The 16,584-nt window shown below is 29.2% G+C and overlaps 2 protein-coding genes and 1 long non-coding RNA gene across 3 annotated transcripts; 1 reads left to right on the forward strand and 2 right to left on the reverse strand.

Annotated features, from left to right (window-relative positions):
- Nucleotides 1–3,149: 3,149 nt before the first annotated feature.
- LOC133036610 (probable leucine-rich repeat receptor-like protein kinase At1g68400) lies at nucleotides 3,150–6,631 on the forward strand. The gene is made up of 2 exons (XM_061113151.1): nucleotides 3,150–4,626; nucleotides 5,810–6,631. Exons 1-2 carry the CDS (start codon nucleotides 3,264–3,266, stop codon nucleotides 6,469–6,471), a joined length of 2,025 nt encoding a protein of 674 aa, XP_060969134.1. The 5' UTR covers nucleotides 3,150–3,263; the 3' UTR covers nucleotides 6,472–6,631.
- On the reverse strand, nucleotides 5,221–5,815 carry LOC133036611 (uncharacterized). The gene is made up of 2 exons (XR_009687185.1): nucleotides 5,305–5,815; nucleotides 5,221–5,270 (listed from the first exon to the last, which is right to left on the reverse strand). It is a non-coding gene; the product is annotated as an uncharacterized LOC133036611 (long non-coding RNA).
- An 848-nt stretch (nucleotides 6,632–7,479) lies between the features above and the next one.
- Nucleotides 7,480–11,525, reverse strand: LOC133036612 (glycosyltransferase BC10-like). The gene is made up of 2 exons (XM_061113152.1): nucleotides 10,602–11,525; nucleotides 7,480–8,222 (listed from the first exon to the last, which is right to left on the reverse strand). Exons 1-2 carry the CDS (start codon nucleotides 11,238–11,240, stop codon nucleotides 7,575–7,577), a joined length of 1,287 nt encoding a protein of 428 aa, XP_060969135.1. The 5' UTR covers nucleotides 11,241–11,525; the 3' UTR covers nucleotides 7,480–7,574.
- Nucleotides 11,526–16,584: the final 5,059 nt, after the last annotated feature.

The following is a 16,584-nucleotide window of genomic DNA, read 5'->3' on the forward strand; positions in this document are numbered from 1 at the left end:
AATTATACTAATAATTACACCTCATAGTAGCACTAGGCAACATTAGTGACTTTTAGAGCATCTCCAATGAAGTAATAAAAAAGTGGCGTATTGCTCTATTTTAACATACTTAATTAAGAAAAATAATACTCTAGTGATGTTCTAAAAAAATGTGTCAATTTTGACATATTATATAAATTGTGTCAAATTTAACCCACAATAAATTTACTCTTTTTATTTACTATAATGTCACTAATTATAATAATTTATTGATTTTTATATATTTTATTTTTTTTATTTATTATATTACTATTATTTAAGCAATCAAAAAAATAAAATACAATATTTGTATATTTTTAATAAAATATTAAATGATAATCAATAATAATAATATTTTCTTACATCTCTACATTAGAGGATAATTATAAATAGGGGGCTAAATATAACAATATCATTTTTGTGTCAAATTTAATACAAATTTTACTTCTTCGATGATTGGAGATAGTCTTAACATTTATCTAAAAATGAGCATTACTATTGGGTGTTATAGTGTTTCAACACCTTCCATAAAGGTGATGCGCATGATTGATTAACGATATTTCTTAAAAACTATTTTCATAAGTTATATGAAATTTGATATTTAATTATATACTACCAAAATAATACTACATATCAATCTAATTCTCTAATTTTTTGTTTGGGAACAAGTATAAACGTAATTTCTCTCAAAAAAAAAAAAAAAAATTGACCGTTTGAAACGAAAATAGAGGATTATCTTCACTCAACAAGACAACAACAGCTTTTAATATACATTGGAAAAACACGTGTGAAGTTGTCCACGCGTGTGAGGATAATTTGGTACTTTATGATAATATAAAAGTACGGAAAAAAGATTGTCTGATAAATATTAATTAAAATTAAATGATGATAATATTTATTATTTATGCAAAAAGCACCAAAGAGCTGCTCTTTGCCATGATTGCTGGAGCGTTCCACCCACTTCACACGTGTCATGTCCTTTCACTTTTACTTTTACTTTAATTCATCCTCTGCTCCCAGGTACATACTTAATTCCATACACCCTACCTTTATATCTCCTATCCAAATTTATAATTCTTGTGGTATTGGTACCCACCATTAGTTTGTATGCTTTAGAACTTGGGTTTAAGGTCAATAGAAGGAGCTAGGAGTTAGAGAGGAGGGGGGAAGAAGTTGCTCGCATGAATTGTTGTTACAGTTACGGTATGTAGTACTCAGCTTGCAATTGGCAAAGTGGTTTGGTACCTAAACAAGGAAGGTGGCATCAGACCAGGACAGGTTGGGCCGGCAAGAGGCAATCGACACTTGTCCCCAAGAGGAGGGCCCGACCACTAGTCCCGTCGCCACCGAGCCCCGTTTGAGGCTACAAATTCGGCCTGTACAAAAAGCGTAACGATCTGGGCACTATCTCGGAAGAGACTTGGTGAAATAAACATGTATATAAAGATGCGGACTACATGCACCTGGACAGAAAGACCCTATGAAGCTTTAATGCTCCCTAGAATTGGTTTTGGGCTTTTCGTGCACAACTTACCTTCAACAAAAAGAAAAAGTCTTGTTTATTCCATGCTTCATTAAAATGAAGAAATCAACCCATAAAAAAATACTTTTTGACTGAATGAGAATAAATGAAGAAATAATAAGTTCTCATGTCCAATTTGGAACTTTGATTTTTTTTTTTTTTATACTTTATAATTCGTACAAAATTAAACCATGCCCAATACTAACTAAATCGTTCATTTACATGTGTTGAAAAGGCAAAGAAAGAAGAATGTATCAACAGATGAAATTACTCATTTTTTAAAAATCCCCTCGTCACATACTAGTGACTTGGAAAGCTTAGGGACGCCTCTCGTCCCTCTTCACCATTTGACAAATATACTACACAACTACTCACATGAATAATGTGGGATAAATAAAATACACAATTTTTTTTTTTTGTAATAAAATGGTACCTTATCTAATTGTTATAAAGGGTTATTTGTAAATCATTGTGAAAAGTGATTTAAAAATTATGATTTTTTTGTGATTGTGAAAAGTAATTTAAAAACTACGATCAAAATTCTTAATGGAGTCATCTTTAGATGGGAGATTGAGAACTACTCTACTCAAGTTATAGGATTTCTAATATGCATTCGTATTGTAATTTTTCTAATATTAATAAATTTAGTAATTTGTTGTTTATAATGTGGTTAAATAGGTTTATACTTTCGATTTGCTTGAATTCAGTGTATCGCCAAGCATTTAATGTTAAAAAAAAAGATTATTTGTAAAATTTGGTAACAAAAAATGAAGTTAAATATTTTGTTACATGAATATTATTTCAACATTAGAAAATATTAGATAATTATTATAATTTATAAAATCGTGATTATTTATTTATTTTTTTTTTTTGAGTAATTTATGATTAATCTAAATTTATTTTGTAAAATGGATAAATTGAAATTTTAATGAAATATTTTAAGAATAGAATAGAGAAACTGATTTGACTAAACAGCCAAATTAAGAAGTGTGATTTTGTTTCCTAAACTAGAGAAATGTGTTGACCATAAGTGACGAGAAGGGTACGACTGTCTTTTCCATCTTGATCACTTCACCGTTGCATGCTCTTGTCTTTTCATCCTTACGATGAATCACGTCGTTTGCCAGTGAGTAAAATATGGGAAATTTTATTTACACCCCAAAAAATTCTAAAGGCACCTCATTTTAATTATTTTTATTTTATATAAAATTTATATTTTTAATTGTACTAATTTTTTTTAACTTTTTTCTTTCAATTCATATTCTTAAAAAATATACCTATCAAACAAAAATAAAGTGTATTTTAAATATTATGACAAAAAAATTAAAATAAAAAATTATGTGAAATTTTTTTAGAAAAAAATAAAAAAATAATACACATGAGTTAGAAAAAATTATGAAAATGAAATCAAAATAAGTATTGAAATTAACATAAAATAATGTAAAGAAAAAATTTTAAAAAAATATTAAGAGTAATTTTTAACAATTATTTAAGTTTATATTCTTTTTAATAATGGGGTGTATTTATAAGTTTAAGGGGTGAAAATAGAACTCCCCGTAAAATATACATACTTTTATTCCAATAATACCCTTCTCATGCTTGTATAATTACAATATTACCCCTTTCTCCTTCCTTTTTCTTTACTAAAAACCAGACCATTTTTCCACTACACAATATTACACTGACTCAACTCTCTCTCTCTTTCCTCAGTTGCAGAGCAACAATGGCGGAAAGAACCCTTTACTTCCTGTTCTTAGTTTGTTCCTTGATCTCACTTCTTCATGGCACTTATTCGAACTCAGATTTAGAAGCTTTAATGGCGTTCAAAGCGAGCTCAGACGTATCGAACAATCTCTCCGATTGGAACTCTACCTCCATCGACCCATGTAGCTTCTCCGGCGTCTCTTGCATAAACCACCGAGTTTCCAGACTCGTCCTAGAGAACCTCGATCTCCGTAACTCGTTCGAGTCACTCACCGCATTGACTCAGCTCCGAGTCATGAGCCTCAAACGAAACCGTCTCTCTGGTCCGATTCCCGATCTCTCAAACTTCACAGCTCTCAAACTCCTTTTCCTCTCCCACAACGACTTCTCCGGCCACTTTCCGGCCTCTGCAACTTCTCTCGCTCGACTCTACCGTCTTGATCTCTCCCACAACAACTTATCCGGCGAGATTCCAACCACAATCAACCGTTTGACTCATCTGTTGACTCTTCGCTTAGAAGAGAATCGATTCTCCGGTTCCATCTCCAGCTTAGTCCTTCCAAATCTCCAAGACTTAAACATCACCGGAAACAGTTTCGCCGGCGAAATCCCCAAATCATTCTCAACTTTCCCCAAATCCGCTTTTACTCAAAACCCTAACCTCTGTGGATCTCCAATGGAGAATTGCAAGAAAGCCTTAACTAATCCGACCAAACCAGGCTCAACCGGAGCCACCGCATCGTCAGTAATACCTTCCGGTAATCAAACGGTGGTTTCATCATCGCCGAGTTCTCTCCCGATTATTAACTCAAATCCCAATAACTCGGCAAACACTCACCCAAACAAAACAGCTAAAATAACCCCACTAGCATTAATCGCCATAATACTCGGCGATATTTTAGTACTAATCGTCATATCACTATTCCTCTACTGTTACTTTTGGCGTAATTACTCGGCTAAAATGAGACAAGGAACAACAACAAAGGGTTCTAACCAAAAACTAATAGACAGCGAAAAAATCGTCTACTCTTCAAGCCCATACCCGGCCCAACCCGGGTTCGAAAGGGGTCAAATGGTGTTCTTCGAAGGTGTCAAGCGATTCGAGCTCGAAGATTTGCTTAGAGCCTCGGCGGAAATGTTGGGAAAAGGCGGTTTCGGGACGGCTTACAAGGCGGTTCTCGACGATGGCAATGTGGTGGCTGTGAAGAGACTTAAGGATGCTCAAATTGGTGGGAAGAGAGAGTTTGAACAACACATGGAAGTTCTTGGGAGACTTAGGCATTCCAATGTGGTTTGTTTGAGGGCTTATTATTTTGCTAGTGAAGAGAAGTTGTTGGTGTATGATTACATGCCTAATGGGAGCTTGTTTTGGTTGTTACACGGTAAGTTTTTGTTGTTCAAACTCACTTATTGTTATTATTATTTGGTTTTGTACTTTAATATTTGCTTTGTGTTTGTTTGGTTGATTGTTGTTTTGTGTGTTTTTTTCATGATGAATTTTGGTAGTTTTTCTAAGTTTCTAAGAAAAGTTCACTATCATAGTATCACTTGATAATTACTTACTTACATATCCAAACTAATAATCCAATGTTGATGGGGTAGTTGAATAAGGATATAGGTCCCCCCACGGTAGTGGTTTGATTTTTCTTTAATAATAATGGAAAAATTTATATTATATACTACCTCTTATCTTTTTATGAAGCTATAAGAGAAAATAGTAACTTTATTTTTACACTCTAAAATATTTATAATTTTCTAAAAATTTATTAGTATTTTTTAATTACAATTTATACTACTTTAAATGAAAAATAATTAACTAAACAATTAAATACATACCAAAATTACAGCTTAATAATAACAAGCCGTTCTATACAGAAAAGATTTGTCTTTGTATTGTGTTAGGCTGTTAGCCTGTAAAGGGACGTGTTTTGTCATGATGTCTATGTTGTGGGGTCTTGTTTTTTTTTTTTTTGGAGTGGGGTCTTGTTTTTAAGTCCTTTAGTTAAGTAGCTTTAGTTATTTTTTTCTTGGGAAGAAAACTGAAATATTTCATTAAAGACACAGTACAAAAAAGAGCTCAAATATTAAACAATTAGATCCATAGGAACACCCCAAGAACCATTTAAAACATTAAATTAATCTTTGTCCAATTATCAAAACTCTAATATTATTTAACTACTTAGACTATTGCAATATAAATTCTGCAAATTACTTGATTTTTGAATTATTATTAGTACTTTTATCAATATTTGCTTGTCATTAAAAGCAAAGAGTTTTATTATCATAAGACAACAATGACACAAAGCTGCTTGGACTCTGCAAAAAGCTTAGTTACAATTTGGGAATTGAGAAAATTATTATAATACCAAAATCCAGACTGTCTCACTGTTTCCATTATTATTATTGCTTCTTTATCTTTAACATAATTAAATCTCTCTTTTTATTCTCTTCTTTTTGTTCTTTTCCTGCTCTACACTCTTATCCATACATATAGACCTTGGACCATGGGCTTTGTCCTTAATGGGCCTTGACATATCTAACTCGGCCCATTTATGATTTATCCAGGTAACAGAGGCCCAGGAAGAACTCCATTAGACTGGACCACAAGGCTAAAAATCGCCGCCGGAGCAGCAAGAGGATTAGCTTTCATCCACAGTTCCTGCAAATCTCTCCGGCTCATCCACGGCAATATCAAATCAACAAACATCTTAATAGACAAATCGGGTAATGCCCAAGTCTCAGATTTCGGATTGTCCCTATTCGGAGCCCCCCAACCTTCCAAATCCAACGGTTACCGTGCGCCGGAATCAAACGACGGTCGAAAACTCACGCAGAAATCCGACGTGTTCTCTTTTGGGGTTCTTTTATTAGAGCTTCTGACCGGTAAGTGTCCTTCGGCGGTGGATGGAGGTGGACCCGGGTGCGGGTACGGTGGGGTTGTGGATCTTCCGAGATGGGTTCAATCGGTGGTGAGAGAGGAGTGGACGGCGGAGGTTTTTGATTTGGAGCTAATGAGGTATAAAGATATTGAAGAAGAGATGGTGGGGTTGTTACAAGTGGCGATGACGTGTACAACTTCTAATCCTGATCAACGGCCCAGGATGAGCCAAGTGGTTAAGATGATTGATGAGATTCGTGGTGCTGAGGTGTCACCGAGTCATGATGTTGTTGACTCGGTTTCTGAGTCGCCTTCTGTGTCTGAAGGCACGTGTGGAGCGAGTCAGTGAACGAGTCGAGTAGGAAATAGGGAAAAAAAAGAAAGACACCATTTTGTGTAAATCACGGTTTTTTTTTTTAATTAGTTATTTTATTTATTTTTAGTCTTTGTTTACATTTTTATTTGTAGTTTGTTTTATAACCTCAAAAGTCAAGTCAAGCCTAATTAAATCAATCGACTAATTAATTATTATATATATACCTACAAATTTGGCTGTTTTGCATGTGATCATAGTTGTTGAGAAGGAGCAATTTATATATAATTGGCATATTTAAACCAAAGATTTTCTTGTATATATTATTGGCATATTTTATTACCACTCACTTTGATGAGTAGAGTTTTGTGAATGGTGATTAGTGTTGTTCTTTCTTCCCAAACATTCATGTTTTGTGAAAAATATAACACAAAGGAAAGTTCATAAAGGGCTTCGATAATTTCAAGCAAAAGTATCAAAAACTGGTAAAGCAGTCAAAAACCAAGTCATAGTTTCCCTTGAGCACCGTGCAAGTATGAATTATATGAATTTGGAAAGAAAAAGGGTTTGTATTATAAGTTCATAACAGTTGAATCCCACTAAGAATTGTTTCCCATTTCATATAAATTAAACAAATAAAATATTAAATTACTATATATATAATTAAGTATTAAGTTCCATATAATTTAGCTATCACAATCATTTATATGGTGTCACTTCTAAATAGTATTAGATATCTAATTACAATACTCGATATCTTAATATCAGTTTCCACACATTTTAATTAAATAATATAAAAATTTATTAACTAATTATAAAAACTATGTATATGTATAATATTTAATATCTTAAGATATGAAAGAGCAAGAAAAGCTCTTTAATGTATTAACAATGTAATGGAGTGGCAAACCATTTCAGGCTAGCTCAAGTAGCTATAGGAAGGTGCGTGTGTGTTGGAGGTCCTGGGTTCGAATCCCAAGTTATACAATGTAATATATAAACACTTAAATCAAAAAAAAAAAAAAAATGTAATGGAGTGACATATACAAAAAAAAAAAAAAATCAATTAAACAAAATGAAGCACCAATATTGAGTACAAGAATGGTCATCACATCACTCTCATTTGTGTATCCCTAAACTTAATGGAAGTGCATAATTTTGGGGCCAAACTTGACAAGCCTATCCACAGCACTAGGCAAGAACTTCCTAGCAAATAAGAAGCAAAGATTAGTACCATTATCATTATACTCACAATTAGTATTATTATTATTCCTTAAACCCCTCAAAAGCTCAACCGTTACATCTGTTCTCCAAAATCTAGCTGGGTGTGGACCACCCTTTGACCAGTCAACCCAAGTCAAACTCCTGTTGGAATTGCCCTCCCAAAACTTGATACTCACAAATGTTGGAAGGTAATGCTCATCAGCATAACAAGAGCCATGACAATACTTTTGGAAAATGGGAAAGTAGATTTGGTCAGAAACAACTTCAATGGCCAATTCTCGCCCCATTTCGAACCATTGAGACCCTTTTCTCCATTGCTTTAGGGAGATTTCGGGGTACATGTGGTAATTGTATCGGCCTCTTCCTACCGCCCCGGGCTCATCGTAGGCCATGACATGGTTTTTCTTGGCGTTTATTAGGTAATTGTAGACTGTTTTGAAGTCGAAGAGCGGGATACAAGCCTCAGAGAGGAGCACAAATCGTTGGTTCGATATGTCGAGTAGGGCATTCGCTAGTAGACGCCGCTCGGCTTCGATCATACTCACTTTTCCCCATCCTACTTCCTGAAATTTTGTATGAAATAATTAGTTAAATTATTTGATACAACATACGTGTAGAAATCGATATTTAATTACAACAATCACTTGATACTTTTATTCAATATAATATTCTATAACAAACAACATCATAATAAAACATAACACATAATCAACTAGCTTAAATGATACTATTCTAGAATTTCATAATTACTTCTACATAATTTTCATAAGTAAATTTTTTGAAGAATATTAACACATAATTTAGTTGATAAAAACAAGAGATGATTAATATAGAAGTAATAATATGTGTACACCAAATATTATCTCAATATCAATCAATCAAATGTGATTTGCTGAAAATTACTCTACATCATATTTTGGTGCCTATTTTCTCTTATGCTAATATAATGTGGGATGTTGGTGAGAGTACTAATAATTAGTACTATTTTCTATTTTTGGTTGCCAATGTTTTGTTGTCATTGGGGTTTGGTAGTCATTTTTAGAAACTAATTAAACGTGTTAAGTACAAAAGATTGTGTGGGGAAGAACCAAATATAATTAGGACAATTACATTATTCTTAATTTTTGTTAGGTATGAGGTTTCATCTTACTACCTGAAAAATAACAACAACAACTAGTTACCAAATACCATTTATTAGAGGAGAGGAGCATTGTTATGGGTCACTAAAGTGTCTAGTACCTTCATGATATAATGTCTTATAATTAAATACCGATTTCCTATAATCTGTATTTAATTAAAAATAGTGGAAGCCGATATCAAATTGCACTAATAGCAATATATTACACTTCATAAGGGTATTAGGCACAATCAACATTGCTATCGGACACTAATGATGCCTAACACTTTCTATAAGTGGTGTTCCACGATTAGTATTATCGATATTCTTTAAAAGCTATTTTTTTAATTATAGGAGACTCAATACTTAATTACACCAATAATAATATGATACCGGTTAGAAGAAAGTCTTGCAAACACTAATAATTCTTTTTAGCAATTCTCTAAGCACAATAGGTCACCTTTAACATTTCTCTTATTAGTGAGTATGTTGTGCCGTTAGCTATGGAAAATGACTAACTCAATGGTGCAAAGAGAGAGAGAGAGGCCATGTGTGTGGATATGTGGGTTTTAAGTAATCATGAAATCATTATTAGATAATAATAATAATATCACAGCCAGCCATCGTTTTCAGGATCTAAACTAGTGTGTGATACATCTCAATCTCATCTCATATGAAATGAAAGAGTTTTAACACTAATATTGTAATGATTTAAAGTACAATGTAGCTATCTGTTTTTATGATTGTAATTTTGGAAAAGGGTACTTAAAATTCATTTGGGTTAACAATTATCTATCAGAACTGAAATAGTTGTCTCCTTATGTACCATATATTAATTTAGAAATGACATATGTTGATTTCATTCTACTTAAAGGGACTAGTATGAAACTATAAATTATTATTAATTATACTAGTATGTACCATATATTATATGCTAACTAACTACCATTAATATTTTATTTCTTAATTAATTCATCTTTCTTGCTTGGTATTCATCGTTACCAAAATTTAAACTCATTTTTACATTAAAAAAAAAAGTAATTATGCAAACACCTAAATTTATAAACCAAAATATTACACACATTGACAAAGTTTCTTACAACTAATTATATGTATTTCAAATAGGATCTATTCTATTCTTTCAAAAATTATGTAACCTGACATTGTGTAATATTTTGATGTATAATTTTGGTATAAATATTATTATTAAAATCAAATAAAATAAATAAAAAAGTATTATATAGGTCATTCACCATTTCTAGTTTTCTACCTTGTGTTAACTCCCTTCTCCCCTGTTTTTTTAGTAGACAATTGGCATTAGTTTCTCTGTTATTATTATTTTTACTTAGTGAGGAAAAATTTCTCTAGTTCTAACTAGGGCCGACACTATGTTCGAATGGGTCTTGTAAAAAAAAAATTAAATTTTTATTATAAGAATAAATAACATTTTTAAAAATTATTAAAAATATATGTACATTTTTTTTATTTGGGGTCGTAAGGTGGGTGAATCCTAAGCAGGCCTAATCCGCCTTAACTTAGAGTCGGCCTAGTTCTAACTTTTATTACTAAACCAAACATTCTCACTAGCTTTTCTCTTATTAATATTGATTAACTTGTGTTACTTTTACACCCCCTGTTTTTTTTTTTTTTGGTGGGAGAAAATTGTCATTAGCTTTTCTAATCATTTTTGCTTAGTAGTTAGTTCTATAACATGGTCCCCAAACTAAACATAACAAAAAGCAATAAGGAGACAAGCACCAAATTTTAAGGACAAAGACAAATAAATTGGTTAAATAAATAATAATAATGAGAAAAGTTAACTAACCTTACTGGGAATTCTTCTACCAAAAAAGGCAGAATTTTGAGGAACTGATCCATTGTAAGAAGGATTAGAATGGACATAAATTGAGTAAAACCCTTCATGTCCTTCAAAGAATTTATCCCAAAATGGAGCCATAAAAACAGGTCCTCTTGTCAAAAACATGAAAGCAACCTTAGGAACTCTCTCAAATGGATATTGTGGAATCTTTGGAGCCATTGAAGCTCTCCACAACAACTCTTCATCGGTCATATCGTGTGTTACATTTGGCGGTGTCAGATAATCATCCAATCCAATTCGACGGCTGATATTCGGCCTTATAACAATTTCTTCTTTTTCTTCTTCTTTGGTAGTATCATTTTGAGTAGTAGTAGTTGTTGTAGTACTTATCATCAAAGGAGGACTTAATTGAGTTGTGTTTTGATAAGTTGGTAAAGAAGTTGAGATTGAGAATTGTGTGAATTGGAGATTGAATGAGAATTCTTTCATGTAAGTTGTTAAGATAATTCCAAAGGTTAAACCACAACCAAATAGGATTATATATGTGAGCATGTTGATGAAATGGATTTGGGCAACATTTGTGAGTCTTGTGAGAATAGCCATTGATGAGTACTTGGTGTTGTGATTTTGTGAACCTTTCATCATTTTTGGAAACAATTGAAAAAATGAAAAAATGAGAAAAAAGTGAGATTTTTCAGATACCCAATTGGGAAAAATGAATGAAACAATAAAGAATAGTACTAAATATATATAAAAATGTAATCTTTTTACAAGTATAAGATGAAATAAAATGTTAAAGAAAAAGTGACTTTAACAAAACGATGAATCAAACTAAATAACTCTATAACACGAAACATAATATGGAATTAATTTTGATGTAAAAAATATGATGAGAGAAGAAGAATAAGAAGAAGAAGAGAGAGAAGTGTTGTAATGGAATTTGCTATAGAAAAATTGGCTTAAATAAAATATGTATGAGAGAAAAGAGAGAGAGAGAGAATTGTGAGGAAAAAGCCATGAAAGGCTTTTCTTTCTTCTTCTTTTTTTGATGGAACATAGAATAAGACTTTCCCTCTTCTTCTAAGGAGGCCTCAACTTGATTAATAATGACAGTTTTCTCTGTCTCTAAATAATATTTTATTTTATTTTAGAGTTGAAGAGTTATAGTCAACTAATAATAATTTTATTCACAACAAATATAAAAGTCTATTTTCATAACCTTGATTGATTATAAAAGCTCTATAATTGAAAACGATTTTAATATGTATGTTAGATTAATATAACATAAATGCATAACAATATAATTGAAAATTGGTAGTATATATTTATATAAGTAAGATTTTCTATCAAAATTTTGTGTTACAATTAATGGTAACAATGGACAATCAATTAAAAAAAGAAATAGGTAACAAAAATGATGTTAACCATTAATATTAGAAATAGGTTAATATTGTAGGGTAAGTCTTCGAGTGCACCATTTTATCAGTAGATTTTTTTATTTATTTCGGCATATTAGAGAATTTTTAGTCTATTTTTTTTTTCAGGATCGTGTACGTTATAGTTATTTATGACCATCTGTAAATTTTTAGAAAATTCTAAATAGTTTACAATGCTGAAAATAAGACTTATATATTTTTTTTATATGCGTGGTAAGTAACTGTTTAAAATTTATTTTGGTTCTGTAAGCTATTTAGAATTTTTCTTAAATTTATAAGTGGTCTTAAATAGCTACAACGTATACGCTAATGAATAAGAATTGGATTGAAAAAATTTCTTAAATATCAAAACAGATAAAAAATATACCAAAACAACTATTTAGAGGGTATAAATATTTCCAATATTATAATTATAATATCTAATATTCTAATTGATATTACGACAAAAATAAATAGGGTACTAATGCACACCCATAAAAAAAGGTGCTCTATTACATCTCTTATCTGTTTCGTCTAATTTTTGTTATAGTTATGTACGTTATAGATATTTAAGATATTTTGCAAAATTTTAAGAAATTAAGAATAATTTACAATACAAAAAGTCGTTTTTCAAATAATTTGTTTCACGCGTATGAAATAAAAAAGTCACACGTGCAAAAAAACTATTTGAACTCTTATTTTCAACATGTTTGATTTCTCTAAAGGCCTCACAATTTTCCAAGATATCTTAAATAATTGCAACATAGACAACCATAGAAAAAATTGGACTAAAAAATTCAAAAAAAAAATTAAAAAATTTAACATGCCAAAAATAGGATTCAAACAGTTTATTTCATACGCGTGAAAATAAAAGAGTCTTGCATGCAACAAACTATTTAAACCATTTTTTCGATGTGTTAAATCTCTCAAAATTTTACAAAATATCTTAAATAACTACAACATAAATAATTATAATAAAAACAATTAAAATATTCTCAAATATAGAAACAAATATAGAAAGTTCATTAGTAGACTTATTTTGAGGTGATGCATTGTATTGTAGAAGTAGAAGCACCCAAAAACATATTGTAATTGATATTTATTACTTTTCAACTTTTAATTTCGTAATTAATTAATATGGAAAAATATATAAGTTAGGAGTCTTTGGATTTGGAAATTGGAATTAAGGATCGATGATAACGTAGGCGTTATATATGGACTTTGAAACGTAAAAGTATGGAATTTTTGTGAACATGGGACATTCAAATCTATTTAACGTGTCATACTACTTAATTATATAATACGTTAATTAATTCCACTTTTGATTATTTTTCTGAATAATCTTATAAAAAAAACCCCATGCAAATTTTGTTAAAATATACGATGTGTTTAATATCTTTTTCTGTGTCATACTGCTATTATTGGTTAAGAAAATAATTTTTAAAAAATATCGCTAACTAATAGTGAAAGCCCAATAACAATACTCAAAATTTTAGTATACAAAATACAAATAGAGCAAAATAATTATATTATTATTTTTAAAAGAATGATTAGTATTTTTGTTTCTTTATCTGACCCGACGTTGCTAAATGATACTCTAAAATTTACTATAATGTGGTCTTAAAAAATTGGGAAAAAAAGATGTAGAATAGTTTGAACTCTTGTAATTATGTATAGAATGTGTATAATCATGTTTTTGTAGTAGGTTGTAAAATGATTTTGAAGTAATACAAATGAGCTGATATTTGTAATAATATAATCATTTTGCAGTAATTTAATGTGGTCATTTTGCTCTTGTGTCTCTTGTAGTAATGTCACATTACTTTATTAAATATAACAAAAATAACATAAAGGACACATTTCTATAACTGTATTCAATTGAGAAGTTTTTTTTTTTAACAAATTACATATGGTAGGATGTATTATTTAAAAGTGTCATAAGTTTACGAAGTAAAAATACTAATTATTTTTTTTTTAAACACACATTTACACGAGTTTATATATCAAAATGTTAAAGGATATTAATGTTAGACATTTATATGTATAAAATTAATAAAATATATGTATGTGTATATAACATGTGGAACAAATAAATACATATACTATATAACTATAGGATTGAAATACCTCTAGCTATTGATTTTTGAGCTTCAAATCCACACAAGCTTTAATCTACAAAGGAAATTGGGTTGATGTGGGTAGTCGGACTTCCTCGCTCTCTCAACTCTCTTTAGATAGAAATTTACTATTATGAACAGAATGAGTGAGGAGCTCGGGGATCAATACCTTATATTTATAGGTGAGATACTCTACTAATATCTGTGCCACATTAATTGTCAGAATATTTTGACCATTAATTCAGAAATCAAATCAAGTAATGAATATTGAAATCTGACCATACATAGAATATTACGTAATTAATTTTGTCCAAATTCAATGAATATAAAATATTCATTTATCACAAAATCAATTCTTTATTTTATTCCTTAATTAGAAATATTCTAATAACTAATATTCCTTAATTTTATTACTATTAATTATAACTATTGGTAGAATTTAATAATAATAATAATAATAATAATAATAATAATAATAATAATAATAATAGTATTTGTGACCTTTAGATTTAACTAGACTCGATAAATAAAAAATGGTGTAAAAATTGATGTAAAATTTAATACCCACATTTATTGGTTTCTATTTTTTTTACGAATATTTTTTGTTATATATATTATTTCTTTTTATGTACTTTATGTGAAATGACCTAGCTATCTAGCTAACTAACAATCAATAATTGAAACTTCTAATCAAATTTCATATTGTGTCATTTATAAATTGTGTTATATGCAAGTCACATGTCATTAAATAATGTTATATGAAATATATCTTTCTCACTTTTCGATCTAATTAGTGGAATTAATGTTATCATTAATATATAATTTAAAATTAACTAACAATGTACATGTGTGATTAATTAAAAGAAATTTCTTTTTTATATTTTGAAATAGTTTTTTTTTTTTTTTTTTTTTTTGTATTTTTATAGAATTCTACATAGGAACTCATCATATCAATTAAGGAATCAACTTAAATCGTAATTTAATTTCACATGAAATTTACTGAATCAACTCAAATCGTAAATTTAAAATAAAAAATAGTATATAAAATTATTTTCCAAATTAAAATTCAGAATTTGGGTGGAAAAGAAGTAAATCTAGATGTTATTTCCATAATGGGGCCTTGATATATTCTAGAGGTTTTGATCTTGAAGGAGAATTTTGATATATGATTAATTATATTTATAAATATAGAATATATATTATATAGTCATTAGTTAAAGAATTTTTTATATATTACATCCCAAATTCAAAAAGAGATTACAAAAATATGTTAATATAGAAAAAAAAAAAATATATACTGTTTGAACTATTTTATTTATAAAAGTATGTTTTTCAATAAAAATAATAAACTGTTTGATATTTTTTTTTTTTTTCACACTGTTTTTTGTTCTAATTAAAAACTCATATTTTTTTTAATTTTAATTAATTACTTTAAATTGTGTTTTTAAAAAACCAAAATCTGTAAAATTATAAATAAGATATAAAAAGAATATATTTCTGAAAAAATTCCTTAATTATATATAAAAATGGATATGTGTGCATTTCACCATAAAGCATTTAGAACTAAGTTAAAATTAAACAATCACATTTTATTTAGCTTATTATATAAATGATTTCTTGTGCCAACTACTTAGATGAGTATTTTGTACGTTGAATTTACTATAAAATAAAATCACTTTTTAAAAAGTCCTTTATATTTATACATATTGTTTTCATTGCTTAAAAACTACATATATATATATATATACATGTTTCAATACTCATAAGTATACTTTTATGTTAATTTAATATAAATTTTTGGGTAATTTTCACTAAAAAAAATCTTAGTTTTGTTATATCATTTTTTTATATATAAAAATACGGTAGTTTTTATTTGGGTTACTATGTGAATTTTGATTGTGATTGTAATTTATATTGCTTCATTGATTGCGATGTAGATTTTTATAAAAATACAAAAAATAAATATTTTAAAATATAAAAATAAAAATGCTCTTTTACAAAATCAATTTTGTGCAAATTAGTACATCTTTTTATCCATCCTTTTTAAAAAGACTTAATTAACATCTTACCTTTCTAAACCATATATATAATTAAATAATTAGTGATTTTAATATACTAGGTTTGCACTTAGCATTCATGACATAATGTTTTAAAAAATTTATATCATTAACTACAAATAAAAACTTTTAGCTAAGTCATCTTTTTATGATTAAAAGATAATAATGTTAAAAAAGTACCATTATACAATAGTATCGTTTTTAAGCATCAGTGATACTTAATAGTACTTGTTAGAGTAATAGAAATCGGATAAATTTATAAAATGTACTTTATGAGACAATATTAATCTTCCAAACGAACTAAAATTCTAATTTTTCATTCCATATTCAATAAAAACTACACAATTATATATTTATAGGCTTTCACACTATTTACAAATTACTAATAAGCCATTCACAC

This window comes from Cannabis sativa, chromosome 4 (assembly GCF_029168945.1).
Source record: "Cannabis sativa cultivar Pink pepper isolate KNU-18-1 chromosome 4, ASM2916894v1, whole genome shotgun sequence".
Classification (NCBI taxonomy): Eukaryota; Viridiplantae; Streptophyta; class Magnoliopsida; order Rosales; family Cannabaceae; genus Cannabis; species Cannabis sativa.